This window comes from Candoia aspera, chromosome 10 (genome assembly GCF_035149785.1).
Source record: "Candoia aspera isolate rCanAsp1 chromosome 10, rCanAsp1.hap2, whole genome shotgun sequence".
Taxonomy (NCBI): domain Eukaryota; kingdom Metazoa; phylum Chordata; class Lepidosauria; order Squamata; family Boidae; genus Candoia; species Candoia aspera.
Genome location: NC_086162.1, coordinates 20,607,243 through 20,627,343, shown reverse-complemented (window position 1 = coordinate 20,627,343; position 20,101 = coordinate 20,607,243). Strand labels below are relative to the sequence as shown.

At 42.0% G+C, this 20,101-nt stretch overlaps 2 protein-coding genes across 2 annotated transcripts; both read left to right on the top strand.

Moving 5' to 3' along the window:
• Nucleotides 1-1,773: 1,773 nt before the first annotated feature.
• Nucleotides 1,774-5,767, top strand: LOC134503066 (phospholipase A2 inhibitor and Ly6/PLAUR domain-containing protein-like; the record flags this gene model as incomplete). Its single annotated transcript, XM_063311686.1, has 4 exons — nucleotides 1,774-1,807; nucleotides 1,937-2,095; nucleotides 4,284-4,424; nucleotides 5,463-5,767. Coding segments are annotated over 4 exons (546 nt in total), but the record flags the coding sequence as incomplete, so codon positions are not given.
• Nucleotides 5,768-11,453: 5,686 nt separating this feature from the next.
• On the top strand, nucleotides 11,454-19,947 carry LOC134503303 (phospholipase A2 inhibitor and Ly6/PLAUR domain-containing protein-like). The gene is made up of 6 exons (XM_063312070.1): nucleotides 11,454-11,842; nucleotides 13,454-13,587; nucleotides 14,569-14,685; nucleotides 15,734-15,883; nucleotides 17,320-17,460; nucleotides 19,544-19,947. Exons 2-6 carry the CDS (start codon nucleotides 13,539-13,541, stop codon nucleotides 19,678-19,680), a joined length of 594 nt encoding a protein of 197 aa, XP_063168140.1. The 5' UTR covers nucleotides 11,454-11,842; nucleotides 13,454-13,538; the 3' UTR covers nucleotides 19,681-19,947.
• The last annotated feature ends 154 nt before the right edge of the window (nucleotides 19,948-20,101 follow it).

Sequence of the window (20,101 nt, the reverse complement as noted above, 5' to 3'; positions counted from 1 at the left end):
TAATTTTCCTAAGCAAATCCATCGTAAGCACTATAAAAAGGGAAGAGAGAGGGCCTCGAATGGATCGTGTCTGCCAGATCTCAGCCTCATAGGTAAGTTGTGATGAATTTCTCCTTTCTAAGCAATAGGCAGTAGACATATTTATTTCTTTTCTCCACTTGTTTTCTAGTTTCCACACCCAGATTTGTGTTATTTCAGAAGCTGCCAAATTGTTTTGTTGGTGGATTTGTGAATTGCCAGAGATAGATTTCTAAGTTTACTTATGGGATTTCAGACCTGAACAGGTCAATGGCTAAATCAATGAGGGAAGACAGTATAAAATGTACTAAACTGATTTGAATGCTTCTAGCCTAACAGTAGAAAATATTTTTTTTAAGATTCTGAGGGCTGAAGAGCAGAGATCTGCCACATATTTGCACATCAGTTCTGAGAATATTTGCCATACAAATTGGCAGAGAAAGACTTGGAGAAAGAATGGCCAGAGAAATTACTTAAATGATTCAGATATGTGGAAATTCCCTACCCTTCTTTATTGAAACTTCTTGGGCTTCAGCTATCCACCACTTGGATATTACTCTTAAACTCAGAAATTCACTTTGACATTTTACACTAACCAGAAATGAAATAATAGCAGATCTATTCTTCTGCCCCTTTCCAATCATTCCTTATTCTCCCAGTCTCAGCCGTTGTGAAACGATGTGGCACATTTTAGAGGCCAGATTTAGTTCAAGGATTACTAGCTGTCATCCCTCTTGCACATCTTCCTTTTAAAACCAAACCAAAGCAAAAGTGTTTAGCTTTGTAAGATGAATGCCTGATCTGAATCAAATAAATGAAATGTCGCTTCACAGAACGGGAAGTATCACCACTGGAGCTGCTGGTGTGTTCAGCTGTATCATTTCTTTCCCCAAGGAACCATGAAGAGAGATTTGCTCCTCTGCCTTATTTCTGTTGTCCTTCCTTGTGTCTATGGTGAGTCCTTTTAACCTTTAGTTTTGGGGCTTGTTCTAGGTTTGTGTGAGGTTCCTGGGCAGATGACTATAAATGGATTGTAGTTATTGTAGCCACCAAGTACTGCTCCTTCATTCCTTGCTGTAGAACCAGCACCTCATAGGTAGCGAACCACCAGGAGGAGATGGGGAGAGGAAAGATTAGTGTGGAAGTTATCCACTTTCCAAGCTGTCCTCTAAGTGGATACAGGTAGTCCTCGCTTAATGATCACAATTGAGACTGGAATCTCAGTTGTTAAACAAAGTGGTCATTAAGCAAATTTGACCTGATTTTACAATGTTTTTGGGGGTGGTTGTTAAGTGAATCACTGTGGGCATTAAGCGAACTATGTAGTTGCTAAGCGAATCATGCAGTTCTCCATTGATTCTGCTTGCCAGAAGTCAGCCGCGAAGGTAAAAAATAGTGATCATGGGACCACGGGATGCTGCAACATCGAACCGGTTGCCAAGTGCCCAAATCATGATCACGTGACTGCGAGAATGCTGCAACGGTTGTAAGTGTAAGAACTGGGTGTAAGTCAGTTTTTTCAGCACTGTTGTAAGTCTGAAGCATCACTAAACGAATGGTTGTTAAATGAGGACTGCCTGTACTTTCAATTTTGGTGGGCCAAAGATCAAGGCCTGATTGGGCCTGTAGCAGAGTCATGTCCTCCTTTCTCCTCCCGTAACTCACATTTTCTCTCTCTCCCTAGGAATGGTAAACGTAACCTGTCTTTCATGTCCCCTTGGAAGCACTGCATGCACAGCTACTTGCACAGGGGGGGGATGTGCTGCCTTAGCAGAAGTCAATACACTGGGTAAGAGTGGTGGGTCTCATAGGATGGCATCCTCAGTGGAATCCTGAGGCCAAGGAGGGTGAGGCTACTCTTCTGCCAGAGCCAATGAAATGGCCCTGCTCTTCTCTATTTGCTTTTCATTCTCCCCAGGCGGAAGTGTCAGTCCCAATGGGTCGTACCGAGGATGCATTGATCAACAGCAGTGCAGACCTCTTGCCTTCACCTTGACCACAGCTCCTGGACGCCACATCCAAAGCAATATGGCATGTTGCTCAACAGATATGTGCAATGAACGGTTGGAACTAAGCAGTGGGTATTTTTTTAAAAAGGAACTCGATTGACTTTCAAAGTGTAGCTAAAATACAAAACGTAGAGTAGAGACGAGAGAGAGGGCAGAACTAAAGAAAAAAAGAAAAAAAAAGTGCAGAACTAGACAGAAGACAGAAAAAGAAAGTGACTTCTGACCTTCTTCAGCAGAGATATGGGTACATTTATAAATACAATCTCTTACCATTAGTTAAACCTCAGGCACGTTATTCCTATAGAATCAAACCATTTAATCATCAAAACCCAAAATCAAAGCTTCCTTTTTTTCAGACACAAGCAAATAGTCTAAAAGTGATTGCCAAGTAGAAACAAATCCAGACGCAGTATTTTCTAATTATCAACGCTGTTAGCTTAGCAATTTGGGCCAGTTCCATTAATTCAATCATCCATTCCCCCACTGCAGGAATTTGTGAGTCTTTCCATCTTTGTGCACATAAAATTCTTGCTGCTGTAATCATGTATAAAAGCCAAGTCCCATGTTGTTTCTTGAGCTGTTTCTCCATCAATCCCAAGAGAAACAGTTCTGGTTTCTTTTGTAAGTCCACTTCAAGAATCTTTTGAATATTAACACATATTTGATCCCAGAATTGCTCAGCCTTCTTACAAGTCCACCCAAGAATCTAAGTGGTGGGTACTGACTGGGCTTGGAAACTGTTCCTTTTAAAATTTTTTAATAGAATTACTTTATTTAAAAAGGGAAACAATAATGTAATTTTTGGGGGGTTGGTTTAAGTCGTCATATTTACAATATACAGTGGCAAGGAGGGAAAAATATAGAGCTTCTCAAGATACAGAAAGCAATTTTTAAAAGCATTTAAATAGAAAATCATACAAATTAAAAATTAATGCTCTGAACAGACTGAAAAATATAACTGGTCTATTACTGAAGTTACACAATCACTGAGTTTGCATAAGAAAAAAAAATCTCAGAAACAATAAAGATTTCAAAATCACATACATCAAAGTAAATCAAAAGTCTAATTGCTCATTCCTGGCTAAATATTTACTTTTATCTTAGGGCCAATGGATTGTTCCAGAAAGTGATTATAGCATGTTCCATCCTGGATTTTTTTTTCAGATTCTTTATAGCCTTAAATCAGAGATGTAGGAACTGTTCCTATGAGCAGAGGAGCCTTAGGTTGGGTTTCCTCCTAAGAATAATGAGGAATAGAGGGGCTATTATCTTTATTACTATTCTGTGCCCAGGTCCTAAGGAGGACGACTCTATAATGGGTCTTGACCCAATGGAATGGTATGTGGGAAAGACCTTGGGAGACGGGCGAAGAGATGCTGCCTAGGGAACAGTCAGATAAGAGAGGGCATAGCCCGCAGCAGGAATGTAGGTGGAGCAAGAGGCTCAGAAGGGACCCTTCCTAACTTTGAGACTGTAAAGGAGATGGCGGGAGGTTTGTACTTTTAGACTTGCAAGAGTGATGTCAGCCTTCCCAGATAGACCAGACAGGAAACATGACTGGATGAATGAATTCTACTTCATTGTAAGACTACATTAACAGAATCTTGCAAGTCTGAAAGTACACATTTCCTGCCAATTCCTTTATAATCCGAGAAACTAGGGAGGGTCCCTTCTGAGCCTCTTGGTCCACCTATATTCCTGCTGTGGGCTATGCCCTCTCTTATCTGACCGTTCTCTAGGCAGCATCTCTTCACCCGTCTCCCAAAGTCTTTCCCGCTTACCATTACACCCAGAGACCTAATGCATATCTGTTAGAAATTCTGCTGATGTACCAATGTCTAAACTGGGAGAAAAAAATGGGAGAAATTTAGAATGGGACTAGCCAACCATCACTCAAAGGCAGCCTATTAAGAGTTGGATGGATCGTTATAAAAACTTCCAGGTCAATGGAAAACTGGTTAAAATACAATATGTGTAAAGGGAAAAAAAATATTTTTGCAGCCAGTACTTCACTTAATGGTATCCATCAGGGTGTCTAGAGGTAGTAATGGTGGTGTGTGTCAAAAAATTCAAGATGGTACCATGACTGCACCATCAAAACCTTCCCTTTTTACATGTGCTGCAGATGCGACACAGACGAAAAGGTGTTGCGTGATCATCGCAGCTGTCCTGACTTTTTGACCCTGCCCCCCCGTGTAGATCCCCTGATATCCATTCTCACATGGATGCTTATATGAAATCTATCTTGTTTTACAGTTCCCACATTTGGAACTTTGGAAAATGGGGTGTCTTGCCCTGCCTGTGAAACCGACAACCAGAAAATGTGTGAAATCAAAAGTCACATTGCCTGCACTGGAACTGAGGAGAAATGCATTACTCTTACAGGAGAATCTACTGGTATTTCTTCAACTATTTCCCACCCATCCACCCCCAATACACTGCTAGAGTCACACCATGATCCTTAAAGAGTTGGAATGCAAGACAGAGGCAATTTATACTTGCTCTTCCTTAGCTCATCAATGTGAAAGAATGTAGACCCACCCTTTTGGGAGGTGAAAGGTGAAAGGACCCTTTTCAAGCACCAAGTCATGTCTGACCCTTTGGGGGGATGCCGCTTTCACGACATTTTCTTGGCAGACTATAGAGCAGGGTGGTTTGCCATTGCCTTCCCCAGTCATCACCTTCCCCAGCAAGCAAGCCGGCTCCTCATTTTACCAACCTTGGTAAGATGGAAGGCTGAGTCAACCTGAGCCGGCTACCCGAGAATCCGGCTTCTGCTGGGATTGAACTTGGGTCCTGGGGAGAGTTTCAGTTGCAATACTGCTGCCTACCGCTCTGCGCCACAAGATTACTCCATCCTGAGAAAGCATGAAAAAGAAACTGCCCAGAGTCCCTCCTTGTGGGGGGAGATGGGCGGTGATAAAAATTTGATAGATAAATTAAATAAATAAACTAAAAATAACTCTGCCTTGATCTTGTTTGGTATAAGATGGGGTAAACTCTTATGGGCTTTCAGAATTAGCCTTTGAGGCAGACAAAGTCAAGAAACAGGCTCAGCAGGAATTCTAGGAATGCTATTGATTGTTGTAGGGTGAAATAATGGAATCTACTTAGGAAGGTCAGTGTTCCAATAGAAGAGAATATTGGTAGTTCAGGGTTGAACTGTGGAGTCCTTGGTGCTCTCTGAGCTTGGTTGTTGGCTTGCAGACACTTCATAATCTGACTAGGTAACGTCATCAGTGCTCATGGTGCAAACAACCAAGCTCAGAGAGCACCAAGGACTCCACAGTTCAGTGTTGCTTGATTCACATATGCAAGTCAACACTCAAGAGTTAAACTTGCATGTGTGAACCAGCCCCCCTGATCCCACAGTTCCCATGGAAGGTGGTTCCCATGTTTGCACAAATGTAGCTCTGCTTATTTCTCTCTCTGCAGGTTCTACAAATCAATCATTCTCCATCAAAGGCTGTGCGACTAAGAATGCTTGCAGCTTGCTACAGAATGAGCTGGTGCCATTTGGAGGGAAGATGTATAAGCTGACCATGAAAGCAGCTTGCACTGACAGGGGAGTGTTGGGTGTGATTTCCTCCTCAGGCATCATTTTTTCTTCCCTTGCTGGAGTCCTCTTAGTCCAGAACCTCTCCTGAAGACATCTGGTTCCTCCTCTGTGCTTGATAAAAAGGCCACCATCTGGGTGGTCTCCAAAATTGCAAATAAAAATTTCAAGTTCTTTTCCATCATGAAGACTAGTAATTTTTCAAACAAAGTGGGATAAGGAATGAGGCACTAATTTACAGTAGTACTTTCTGGTCTCTGTAATTCCCCAGCCTCTCTCTCACCACTTCTCTTTCATTCTCTCTCTCTCTCTCTCTCTCTCTCTCTCTCTCTCTCTCTCTCTCGCACGCACGCACGCACAGACATTTTCTAATTCTCCCCATCCTTTGTTGGTTTAAAAGAGTGTCATCTTGACTTTTGGAATTTTCTATATTCTACACAACTTCGGGAAAAATACACAGGATTTCAGGCATGGCTCTCAAATCATTCTAATATGATTATTCTCCAGTCATGTAGTTAATCGTTTTCTCTTTCTGTCCCATTAAAATTCATAATTTGGTAAAAACTTCTGGAGATCTTTGAGAGACTATCCTTGGTTTCCAGGGGCCTAGCATCCTCTTGCTTCAGCAAAGGATCATTACCTTGTTGTGGTGCTGGAGCTTGAGCACCTCAATGATGCCATGAACTAAACCGTGAAGGGCCACCCAAGATGGGAAAGTCATGACAGAGAGGTCAGACTAAATGCGATCCCTGGGGAAGGTAATGGCAACCCACACCAGGATTCTTGCCATGAAAACTCAATGGATCAGTACAACCAGAGATATGTCGGTATACCATCGGAAGATGAGACCCCCAGGTCGGAAGGTGGTCAAAATGCTACTGGGGAGGAACAGAGGATGAGTTCAACTAGCCCCAGATGTGATGACGCAGCTAGCTCAAAGCCGAAAGGACGGCTAGCGGCCGACGGTGCTGGTGGTGAACGGCGAATCCGATGTTCTAAGGATCAACACACCATTGGAACCTGGAATGTAAGATCTATGAGCCAGGGCAAATTGGATGTGGTTATTGGTGAGATGTCAAGATTAAAGATAGACATTCTGGGCGTCAGTGAACTGAAATGGACTGAAATAGGCCACTTCACATCAAATGACCACCAGATCTACTACTGTGGACAAGAGGACCACCGAAGAAATGGAGTAGCCTTCATAATTAATAGTAAAGTGGCTAAAGCAGTGCTTGGATACAATCCCCAAAACAATAGAATGATCTCAATTCGAATTCAGGGCAAGCCATCTAACATCACAGTGATCCAAATATACGCCCCAACCACAGATGCTGAAGAAGCTGAAGTAGAGCAGTTCTATGAGGATCTGCAGCACCTGCTGGACAACACGCCTAAAAGAAATGTTATTTTCATCACGGGAGACTGGAATGCTAAGGCGGGCAGTCAAATGACACCTGGAATTACAGGTAAGCTTGGCCTGGGAGAACAAAACGAAGCAGGACATAGGCTGATAGAATTTTGCCAAGACAACTCACTCTGCATAACAAACACTCTCTTCCAACAACCTAAGAGACGGCTTTATACATGGACTTCCCCAGATGGACAACACCGAAATCAGATTGACTACATCCTTTGCAGCCAAAGGTGGCGGACATCTATATAGTCGGTAAAAACAAGACCTGGAGCTGACTGTAGTTCCAATCACGAACTTCTTCTTGCACAATTTAGGATCAGACTAAAGTGATTAGGGAAGACCCACAGATCAGCTAGATATGAACTCACTAATATTCCTAAGGAATATGCAGTGGAGGTAAAGAATAGATTTAAGGGATTGGACTTAGTAGATAGGGTCCCGGAAGAACTCTGGACAGAAGTCCGCAACATTGTTCAGGAGGCTGCAAAAAAATACATCCCAAAGAAAGAGAAAACCAAGAAGGCAAAATGGCTGTCTGCTGAGACACTAGAAGTAGCCCAAGAAAGAAGGAAAGCAAAAGGCAACAGTGATAGGGGGAGATATGCCCAATTAAATGCAAAATTCCAGAGGTTAGCCAGAAGAGATAAGGAATTATTTTTAAACAAGCAATGCGCGGAAGTGGAAGAAGACAATAGAATAGGAAGGACAAGAGACCTCTTCCAGAAAATTAGAAACATTGGAGGTAAATTCCAGGCAAAAATGGGTATGATCAAAAACAAAGATGGCAAGGACCTAACAGAAGAAGAAGAGATCAAGAAAAGGTGGCAAGAATATACAGAAGACTTGTATAGGAAGGATAACAATATCGGGGATAGCTTTGACGGTGTGGTCAGTGAGCTAGAGCCAGACATCCTGAAGAGTGAGGTTGAATGGGCCTTAAGAAGCATTGCTAATAACAAGGCAGCAGGAGACGACGGCATCCCAGCTGAACTGTTCAAAATCTTGCAAGATGATGCTGTCAAGGTAATGCATGCTATATGCCAGCAAATTTGGAAAACACAAGAATGGCCATCAGACTGGAAAAAATCAACTTATATCCCCATACCAAAAAAAGGGAAACACTAAAGAATGTTCAAACTATCGAACAGTGGCACTCATTTCACATGCCAGTAAGGTAATGCTCAAGATCCTGCAAGGTAGACTTCAGCAATTCATGGAGCGAGAATTGCCAGATGTACAAGCTGGGTTTAGAAAAGGCAGAGGAACTAGGGACCAAATTGCCAATATCCGCTGGATAATGGAAAAAGCCAGGGAGTTTCAGAAAAACGTCTATTTCTGTTTTATTGACTATTCTAAAGCCTTTGACTGTGTGGACCATAACAAATTGTGGCAAGCTCTTAGTGGTATGGGGATACCAAGTCATCTTGTCTGCCTCCTGAAGAATCTGTATAACGACCAAGTAGCAACAGTAAGAACAGACCACGGAACAACGGACTGGTTTAAGATTGGGAAAGGAATATGGCAGGGCTGTATACTCTCACCCTACCTATTCAACTTGTACGCAGAACACATCATGTGACATGCTGGGCTTGAGGAATCCAAGGCTGGAGTTAAAATCGCTGGAAGAAACATTAACAATCTCAGATATGCAGATGATACCACTTTGATGGCTGAAAGCGAAGAGGAACTGAGGAGCCTTATGATGAAGGTGAAAGAGGAAAGTGCAAAAGCTGGCTTGCAGCTAAACCTGAAAAAAACCAAGATTATGGCAACCAGCTTGATTGATAACTGGCAAATAGAGGGAGAAAATGTAGAAGCAGTGAAAGACTTTGTATTTCTAGGTGCGAAGATTACTGCAGATGCTGACTGCAGTCAGGAAATCAGAAGACGCTTAATTCTTGGGAGAAGAGCAATGACCAATCTCGATCAAATAGTTAAGAGCAGAGACATCACACTGACAACAAAGGTCCACATAGTTAAAGCAATGGTGTTCCCCATAGTAACATATGGCTGCGAGAGCTGGACCATAAGGAAGGCTGAGAGAAGGAAGATAGATGCTTTTGAACTGTGGTGTTGGAGGAAAATTCTGAGAGTGCCTTGGACTGCCAGAAGATCAAACCAGTCCATCCTCCAGGAAATAAAGCCAGACTGCTTACTTGAGGGAATGATATTAAAGGCAAAACTGAAATACTTTGGCCACATAATGAGAAGACAGGACACCCTGGAGAAGATGCTGATGCTAGGGAGAGTGGAGGGCAAAAGGAAGAGGGGCCGACCAAGGGCAAGGTGGATGGATGATATTCTAGAGGTGACGGACTCGTCCCTGGGGGAGCTGGGGGTGTTGACAACTGACAGGAAGCTCTGGCGTGGGCTGGTCCATGAAGTCACGAAGAGTCGGAAGCGACTAAACGAATAAACAACAAGCATCCTCTTGAGCTTCAGTAGAATCATAGGATGATTAAATTGGGAGGGCCCAGAAGGATCATCTACTCCAATCCTATGGAGAATATTCAAACCAAATTCTACAAAGTACCCTTTTTTCTAAAGGGAAGGGAAAGAAAAATCTGAGGAAAATGTCATCTGAGACAGCTTTAATCTCACATTTTTGAGAAAGCTTTGCCCCATACCATCTGGTACCAAAAGTCAAAACATTGTTTCCCAGTAACGCTTACTTGCTCCTTATGTTTCAGAGGGGAACAAAGTACAAATTTGTCTTCGCAAATGTTCAACTGTGCATAAGGAAATAATGCTGAATGTTTGGCGGTGTTTTGTTTCTGATTTGGATTGCCCTAGTGGAGAACTGTGAAATGGTTGTTTTAAGTCATGTCCTGACAACATTAGCGTTATTTAATTATCTTGAAAAATGTATACTCAGTTTGCTTTATGCCACACAGCCCAATCACCTGATTTCTAGACCCAAGTTCATATGCAAATTAATAATTGGCCATTCCAAGGAAGAACAACCAGGACAAAGGAAAAGTTAACAGTACCGTTAGTCAGGCAACAGGTGGCAGTTGCTGAGGATGTAGAAGAAAAAGCTTTGTCTGCCACTGAGCAGATGCTGTCCTCTTGCTAGGGCCAATGTGTGACCCAACTTTTGTACATGGAAATAGGCTCAGGATGGGTATCCTCCAGCCTTTTGCTGGGGTATAAGCCTCTGCTGGCACCTATTGTTAGTTCTCAAGTCAACTCTGTAGTTGCTATGGTCCTCCTAGGATCTGCCAGGTAGCCCTGGGATAGTTTATTTGTCAGTTTGATCTCCAGGCAATATTTCAAATTGTTCCCTGCTTTATCTTCAGCTGCAAGTTGAAGGTTCCTGTGCAAACCAGCTGCCTTTATGAGCTGAACAGAAACAGTGAGAGCTCGTCCTTCAAAGCTGGGATTTGCAACAGATCTTTAGTCGGGTCATATGTGGCTTGGGAAATAAATAAATTTGCATTCCCATTAGCCCAGGAAGACTCCTCCAAGGCACCTTCTGTGTCAGCCTAGAGCAGAGTTCAAGACTTGCCTACAGTAGAACCCCAATCTCAATCTCAAGTTACAAGTACAAATGTTTTCTTTAGAAAAGATCTTGATCAACCTTCAGACACAATTTCTGCCATCATCTGCATGCCCTGCACATCATCATCATCATCATCATCATCATCATCATCATCATCATCATCATCATCCCTTTAATAATATTAAACATTTCTAATGGAATTAACAAGATGTTATCTCATACCCTTGTTGTTGTTTATTCATTTAGTCACTTCTGACTCTTCATGACTTCATGGACCAGCCCACGCCAGAGCTTCCTGTCGGTTGTCAACACCCCCAGGTCCCCCAGGGACGAGTCCGTCACCTCTAGAATATCATCCATCCACCTTGCCCTTGGTTGGCCCCTCTTCCTTTTGTCCTCCACTCTTCCTAGCATCAGCATCTTCTCCAGGGTGTCCTGTCTTCTCATTGTGTGGCCAAAGTATTTCAGTTTTGCCTTGAATATCATTCCCTCAAGTGAGCAGTCTGGCTTTATTTCCTGGAGGATGGACTGGTTTGATCTTCTGGCAGTCCAAGGCACTCTCAGAATTTTCCTCCAACACCACAGTTCAAAAGCATCTATCTTCCTTCTCTCAGCCTTCCTTATGGTCCAGCTCTCGCAGCCATATGCTACTAATCTCATACCCTAACTCCTCCCAAATGACAGCTTACTGACACAAATTGCACAATTAGTTCCATATTGGCATAGATGCATCAGAGTCAAGTTGGCTATGGCACAAGGTGGGATGGCTGTTTCTGGTGGCATTGAGGAACCAGAAATCTAACTCTCTGGAACCAATCAACTGCCCCTACGTTCAAGGTATCTCAGGTTAAACTCTGAGAAGCAGGAGTCAAGGAACAAGGATGAATGACACAGAAATCCCAGATTGGAGTCAAATGGGTACAACGTGATTCTGGAACTTGCTTTATGACCAGAGAAGTAACCGTCAACAAAGAGTGGGCACAGAACTCTCATGTACGCTGATAGGCTGCGGTTGGTGAAACAGGCCACTGATGTCACAATTGTGTCAGCCAATAATGTCTTTTGCTTCTCTAACAGAGTGTGTTATTTACATTAGCATAAGAAAGACAGTGATATGAGAATTAGGAGAAATACCTTTCAGCACACAAATGTAAACTAGCTCCTAAGGAACATTTAATAGATGGCATGCAACGGGTATATAGCTTTGAATCAGTTATGGCTTGTATGATTCCATGTCTGATGCCCAAACTAGTGAAAGAGGCCTGTGTAACTGACAACCCCGACCTGACTGTGTTGGCTTAGAAGTAAGTCCCACAGAATTCAATTGGTCTTACTTTCAGGTAAGCAGGCTTAATCTTAAACACCATGAATAGTAGTTGTGTCACACTAAACCCAGGAAGATTTCCTTCTGATTCAACCATTTGGGTTTCTCTGGTCAAAAACCTCATGATTTATTTTTGCGGGGGCGGGAGAACTGTCCAGCTCAGAGTTCTTGATTTGAATTCCCAAAACAGCCACACCTAAAAGGCAGCTGAAGCAAATATGATCAGCTAAGCTGTATTACTTTGGGGGGCGGGGGCGGAGGGAGAAGCTTTTGGATATGCTTCCAGGAGCATTACTGAGAATGGACTACCAGATAGAGATATTGGGCTCTGCAAACTAGAGACTTCCAAATTACTTATCTCTTCTTTTCTTTAAATATAAAATGTACTGTAAGAGAATATGGGCATGGAGCAGAACTAAGCTCTGGCTGGTGGCCCAGCATGGAGCATTTCTGAGAGGGCATCTTGCTGTCCATAGTCCTAACCCTATACTGTATGGAGACAGTGAATCACTGGATCAACTGTCCTTTGACCCCTTTGACTCAAGCAAGCTTACAAGAAAATAAATAAAACCATGCCAGTATCAACAGATCAGAATCAAGAGTCACAAATAAAACATGATCCCAATAAACAAATTCATAAATTGACAAATAATGTCTGATTTGAGGTGGAACTCGATTGAATCCTGAAGGCCCTCTAGAAGAATATGGTCTTCACAGTCTTCTGAAGGCTTTCACTAAGGAACCCAGCCTGGCTGTTGGAGGGAGGCTGTTCTACCGTACGGGAGCCATGATGGAAAAACAATGTTTTCTGGCTCCTACCCCCTCCTCTCATTTAGCACCAGAGGACTGCAGAAGTGTCCTTATTAATTCATTTATTGGTTTTATCTGCTGCCTTAATTCTAGTGAACTTTAGATGGTGTGCAGATATTAAATTATAAAAAGTTTACATAGTAATAAAAGAAAATCAACATCATTCCACAAGCTTAAATTTAAGATTAGTTCTATAACCCTAAAGACCTTGCTAAAGGTCTTTCAGAACTGCTGAGTTTCTACCAGCTTCTAGAAGGTCATGAGAATGGGAGCCATCCTCTCTTTGGGGAGGAAGCTGTTCCATAGAAGGGGAGCCCCCAGGGAGAGTGCCTGTTGCCGTGCCATTCATGTCCCCCCTCCTAATAATAGGAGACATTCAGCATGGATTCCCTGATTGCTATGATTGTGCAACGGAATCTGTATGGTAAGACAAGTCTACATGTGCAGGCCCTGAGTCATAGAGGGCTTTATGGTAGCAACCAGAACCTGGCGCTGAACTTGAAACAAGATCGCAATCAACACAGCTCCCCCAGCAGCTGTGTGGCATAGCAGCATCATGACTGCCCACAAGCATATGGGTGACTGCATTTTGTACCAGCTGAAGTTTCCAGATGATCTTCAAGCACTGTCCCACACAAAGCATATTATAGTAGTCCATGCAAGAGATGACAAGTGCATGAGTGACCTTCTTCAGCATATCCTTCAGTATGATAATGGTCAGCAAGTTCAGGTTTAGTTTTAGCAAGTGATGGATTTTGCAAGTGGGACTTGGAATCTGCCTTTTCCCTGGCCTACCCTTGTATGCTTTCCAACCCAGGAAGCTCCCTCTGCTAGAAGAATCCAGATGCTGATGCAGTTGCCGCCTCAATTCCAACCTTCCTTTCTCTGTGGTTCTGAAGAGCATGGATATATTGCTGATCTACTACCTCTTTGATTTTCTGTTTGCTATTGGTAAGTTACTAGGGACTAATTTAGGAATAGGGGGTACTTAAAGCTGGTTGGGTTATTAAGCCACCCAATTCAATTTTGTCTCTTCAATAGTCCTTAGCTTCTCAAGTTCTTACCTGGAGTTTTCTCTGTATCTTCTCTTTTATCTCTTCTCAGAGATCCTAAAGGGGAGATGTTGGGACACAGACATTCACCTGGGACTTCAGATATTTCTTAGTGATATGATTTCATTGGCATAGGTTTAATATTCTAGTACCATAGTTTAGTGTAATTAGCCTGGTTGGTTGATTGACCAGCTACTCTATTGATCATACACATCATAGTACAGCCCAAACACTGGAGCAATAAGTCCTTCTCTTAAGCTATATGTTATGAAGACGTACTTGTAGGCACCACAAGATGGAAAGACTGTACTGTAAAGGTACTGGAAGGCACTTTTAAACATTGTTTAGGGACATTATGCACTTACTTTACATTGCTCTATACTGTTTTGCCATCTATTTCATCAGTGTCTATTTTGACGATCTGTTGTTTTCAAATATCTTCAGCATTCTCCCTCACCTGCCACTTTAGGTTCTTATAATTGGAGATATTGAGGACCATCTGTACACAAATTATAATCTTTACCACTGACCCTATAGATTCTGTCTTATAAAAACCTATCACCAGAAGGCACTCGAAGTTACAAAACAGGGTATTTCTTCTCCTTCTTCTCCAACAAATTTCTGGATCAATTATTTTAGGCAGAGGTGGGGTATTCTTTTTCAGGAATACTGTTTCCAATCCTTTACCATGCAAGGAGGAGAGGGATCAAGTTTTCTCCTTCCTTTTTGCTCTTGACAAACATGCACACTTCACTGTTGTTTCATGTGAAGAGCGATCTATGATAAAGAAGCAGTTAGGTAACCCTTGTGGTATCAAGTGAGAACAGAGAAAACAGGATGGGCTGAGGTTTCACGTTGCTTTGCTGTTCTTCTCTTCTAGGGCTTGGCTTGCAGTGTGAACGATGCAGCAGCAAAACCAGTTCCTGCACTGGGGCCCCATATCATTGTCCAGAATCTGAAAAGGCCTGCCTGATTCTTACCACAGAGAGTGTTGTTGGTGGGTGTCTTCCCATCCAGGATTACGGTTGCTTGGTCATTAAGATATTATGGTGGGGAAGAGGGCCATATATATATTTTTCCAAGCCTGTGTCCTCCAAATCTGTTGGATTACAAGATCCTTAATCTCTAGCCAACATGCCCAGACACATCTGGAAGCAGTGGCATGCAACTGAACATATGCAAACCAGTAACAGCCTGTTTGAATTCAATGCCTCCTGTCTTGCATGGGGGTTCCACTGCAACCCAAATATGAAAAATAAGTTGATAACTTATAGTTGCTCATATTGAACAGCAGAGTTGGTGGACAGCTGTGGGTCTTCAATAAACCTTAACTGTTCCTCCCATCATCCTAGATCCCAGGACAGTCTCCAATCCCTCTGAAAGTCCCTTTAACCTTGTGTAGAGAGTAAGGAAGATGACCTTGGGAATCGAGTTTGCATGTCTCTGTCATGGTCATCTTCCTTTACTCTCTACACCTTGATTGTTCCCTGTGAGTTGGGTCTCTTGGACTTTTTAGAATACTTGTAATATCAAGAGACCATGACACTTTAGGAATCAAGCTTCTTCCCAACTGATACAAGAAGTAGGAGTATCGCAGGTAGCAATTCAAGCACATAGCTGTAGACAAGCTAGGTTTACCGCAGGGTTATTAAAAAAACATTAATAAAGAAATCCAGCTCTCAGATTCTTATAATTGGATATATTGAGGACCATAGGTATACAAATCATGATCTTTACCACTGACCTATAGATTTAGATAAGTTTCTATATCACTAGAATGCAATCGGTGTTACAAAACAAGGTAAGATGTGAATCGTATACCTAGCCACAGGCATCTGCAGGGGGGATCAGAAAATGTCTAGATGATGGCTGCGACCATGTGATGGAAGCCCCATTCCTTTTTTACATGCATTGCCATCCAGGCTTTTTTGACCGCTCCCCTCCCTTGTGGATGCCCCAGGGGGCTGATCTCAGACCCTCTCCTTCTGATATTGCCTTATCTAGCTCTCACACTTGTTCTGTTGTTTTCCTCTGTGCAACCCCAGAGAATGACCACTGGTTCTCCACATACAAAGGCTGCACACAAACCAAGAACTGTCCTTCTCTTTCCATGAGCTTCACGTTTCCTTCTCAACATAAGCGAAGGTCAGCCAAGTGTTGCCACCATGATTTCTGCAATAAGGGAGGTGTGAAATGTAAGCAAGTATCTTTTTTCAAAACTTCCCCTCTGAATTCTTCTTATTGATGAATGCTATTCATTTCTAATAAGATTTAGACGATCTGAAGAGAAACCAGAGTAACCACGCATAGGATAAAATAGATACCTATGTGGAAGAGCTAATGGTTGCATTCCCTGTGGTGTATTTAATATTGGCTGGTGATTTCAATGCAAGAATTGGAGCAAATGACACATAACTTTTTGCCAGATTTCATTGTCACCTCTACCCTCTGTAATAACATCCCCTATTCTATGCCACTAATCTAAGGATGTATACAGTGATTAAAGAGGGCTCTGCCTTGTTTGAACTTTCACAAAATTGAATTTGGCAATTTTAAATGGGTCTACTAGTGATGATTGCCCAGCTGAATATATCCACTGGGCTGGCACCAAGCCTTCCCTGCTAGACTATGCTGGGATCTCTCAGAGTTTAATCCCCTATCTATGTAGGTTTTACTCATTTCTAATAAACACTGCAATAAAAAAAAATCACAAGTGAGTCCTGCTCGTGTTGGACCAAGAAATTCTTTAGGACTTTTCCCCACTACTGACTCTCATACTCTCAAAGCAGAAGAAGATTTCAGGGAAATTCTCACATGTTCTTGAATGTTTAATTGTGAAGTATCCAAGGGTGTGTATGAACGTCTATTCCCTAGCAAGTTGCAGCTTCTCAGGCCCCCCACTCTTTAAATGATTTGCAAGGGGAAACATCTAAAGGCGACTTCCCACCGGATTCTTTCCAGCTGGGGAATATAAACAGACATGGAGGTTTTCAAGTGATGGAAAGATGTAGGTGTGTCTAAATATCCTACCGTTCATTATACAACCATCTCCAAAAGTTTGCAGCCTCCCTGGCTTTCTATTTCTTGTTAGATCAAGACCAAACCTTGTGAGATCTCAGCCTTTCAAAAGATCTACTAAAAGCTTGTGAGATAGCATGTGAGAATGTCAAACTTCTGATGAAATTTCAGTATCCCAATGTGAGATCTTGTGCAATGAGACCCACAAAACCTTGCAAGATCTCTTGATTACATGAGATTTCAGGTGATTTAACTTTTTTTTTTTAAACAGAAGTGGAAACCTGGGACATGTTGTAGGATTGTGCAATGGTAGCTGAAGATGTTTCGGACTCCTGGCATTGAGTTGATTCATTTATTGTTTATAGGGGTGATCAAGAACCAAGATGCAACTGGATCTTTAGTTGCACATAGCCATTATATAATTGCATGTATCTGATTGTGGGTCTGAATATGGTGGGTGGTGCAGATCAGTGGAAGTCTGGTTTAATTCAGTGCTGTGTGGAACAGCCTATTCACATCAAATAATCTTATAACCCTCACCTCCCTGAAGTTGCTGACATAACCATCCAACAGTTAAGCTGTTCTTATCAACCCATGTGATTGCTTCCCCCAGTGGAAAAAGTAAAGAAAAAACGAAATGGACTGAAATGCCCAGGATGCTTTTCAATGGCTCTGGAATGCCAACCCACACAGATGGTGGACTGCCAAGGCCAGGAGCGCAAATGTGTCTACATGGGTGTGACTGTGGAACATGGTAAGTCCTTCAGATGGGAAGAAAGGAGAAACAGAGCCATTTGGTTTCCACTCTCTTCATGTCTTCCATGAGGACAAATGTTGTGGGAATAGGTCAAGATGTAATAGTATGTGGGAATGACTTTGGGAGACGGGATGAAGAGATGTTGCCAAGGGAACAGTCAGATAAAAGGGAGCATAGCCCACAGCTGGATAGTGGGTGGGGTAAAAGGCTCAGGAGGGACCCTCCCTAAGTTATCAGGCTGTAAAGGAGACAGGGAGACAATTGTACTTTCAGACTTGCAAGATTCTGTTAATGTAGCTTTACAATAAAGTAGAATTAGCTTATCTGGCCGTGTTTCCTGCCTGTTCTACCTGGTTAAGGCTGGCAATAGAAGATCCTCTTTGCAGAGTGGCAGAGCCAGATTAAGGCCAACTGATGCCTTAAGCCCAGGCCAACAGTGGTGCCCCTCAACGGAAGTAAAACTCTCACGCCATGAGACAGAAACAAATGTGATATCTGAGGACATCTTCAAACCAAACTTTTAAACTTTAGTCACTCACCATGCCAAAGAAAACATTTTTTAACAATGCAGATTGAAGTTGAACACAGCAGATAAGGACAATGACAAAACATTCAATTAAAGTTGACTATGGCATTGAAAGAGGTAAGGGCATGATAGCTAGGGGGAAAACTCTGGTGCCCCCCTTCCCTCGGTGTCCTAAGCACATCCTCATTTAATCCATGGCTGTTTAATGAACCTCTCAAACACAGGATGGATCAATGGTCACCGTTTTGGACAGCCTGAAAAAGTGGTTAGAAAAATGAATGGAGAACAAAGTCTCTAGGGCTAGTTCTCAGATGGAATGTATGTCTGAATACTAATTGCTGGAGTTGGAGATGACTCATATCCTGCTTCATGAGCTTAAGAGACATTCATTGATCACAATAGGGACAGAATGACAAGTTCACCCAGAGTTGTTCTTTGAGTGAGATGGGCGGTGACTAAAGTTGAAGAATGAATGAATGAATAAATAAATAAATAAATAAATAAATAAATAAAGTTAGGCCTTTCACCCAGGACACAAGAAATGTTGCCTATGTTATTGCAGGGTTATACAAATCTACCTTGATTTCATTCAACTGGTTAGTTGAGTTCAAGGAACTCCATCTGAATTTGCAGTTCAGTTTATGGGATCTATTTGATTGTATTGGATGATTTTATTAGGTTCAATAAACTTATGTCTGGAGTTGCAAAATTCTACCAAATCTAAGGTGGGATAGAAATTCAGTGAACCAGCAAATAAAAAGAGCAAACAAACAAGGCATTATAAATCTGAACCAAAGAGCTGACTCTGAAATTCTGAATTTGAAAATCACTGACATTTTGATCTCAGTATTTTGAGGTTTAATGAAAAAGAAATTCTGAACCTTGTGTCACTGATAATTGTTTTAATGCTAGCATGTGTAGTAGAAGTTGGGATAAAGTGCTTGATCATACAGTATCTGCATAATATCATGAAAGCAGATACTATATCTAATATCTTAGTAATAATATACATAATATTTTGTATTGATAGAGAGAAGAGAGAAACATTCAGTAATGGGTCATCTCTTCTTTGCCGACCTTTGTAACATTTTTGTACCTTGAAAGGAAAGCTATCAATACATTTTTACTACTCTGTTTAGAAATTTGATTTTGGAAGCACACTCAAGAGAATTAAAATACTTTTTGTTGTTTTCTGATTCTTAAGAAGAGAGTTTTACTTCTGTTGTCTTTTCCAACTGGTTTTCCTAGCTAGTGTGATATATCCCTAAATGAGAAGATGTATGCCCCTTATTTCAAATAGAGACCAAGAAACTTGATGTGCTGAAATGTGGAAAAGCAAGTGCCCCGCATGGTTGTGACAAATTACCAAGACAGGCCGCTAGGAAACATTTTCACGCACTTGGAGCTGGGTCCAGTAACTACAAGGTGTAGAAAAAAGGACTCGTAGTGACTCTATCGGGAATTGCCCACAGATATTCAAGGCACAGGCCTGCTACCTTGACTGTATGGAGTCCAGAGTCTGCAGAGGTGACATTACCCCCTTAATTCCTGCAGATGATGAGATCTACGTGTATGCTAAACGTGGCTGTGGAACCAAGAATTCCTGCATGAATAAAGAACGCACGTTTGGCATTCCTGGGCTGTATGCAGAAATTTGGAAGAATATTACATGTTCTCAAGCTGCCAAGTGATTGATTTAATGAGCAAGGGGCTAGTCCCTTACATCCTCAGAACCCTGGCAAATAGAGCTAAATTCTACAGAGTTCTAATTAGCTAGAAAAATGTGCTCATTTTTTCTTGATGGCTGAATAAAATCTTGTTGTGCTTCTTTACGACAATGTTGCTGCGTTACTGAATGCTTCCTTGGAATGGTTAATATGCTGCCTTTCGGGACTCACCTACAGTTACTTTTTGCAATCTGGAAAAGTCCAACATTTTTATGCCGAAGTGCTCTACATTCCTGCAGGTTTAATGCCATTCTTTCCCATTTTCCAGAATTTACCCTTGCTTACATAAAAATTAAGCTCCTGCCTTTCAAATGAGTCTAACAAACATGATGCAGAAGGAAAAAGAGACGGGGCAGATAATGACACTGAGATGGGGCAAATAATG

What these genes read in the sequence shown, in the direction of transcription:
- LOC134503303 (XM_063312070.1), top strand. Translation starts at nt 13,539, where the DNA reads ATGGATATATTGCTGATCTACTACCTCTTTGATTTTCTGTTTGCTATT. An exon ending in TGATTTTCTGTTTGCTATTG is followed by an intron (nt 13,588 to 14,568) that starts GTAAGTTACTAG and finishes CTTCTCTTCTAG; the next exon opens with GGCTTGGCTTGCAGTGTGAA. An exon ending in TACCACAGAGAGTGTTGTTG is followed by an intron (nt 14,686 to 15,733) that starts GTGGGTGTCTTC and finishes GTGCAACCCCAG; the next exon opens with AGAATGACCACTGGTTCTCC.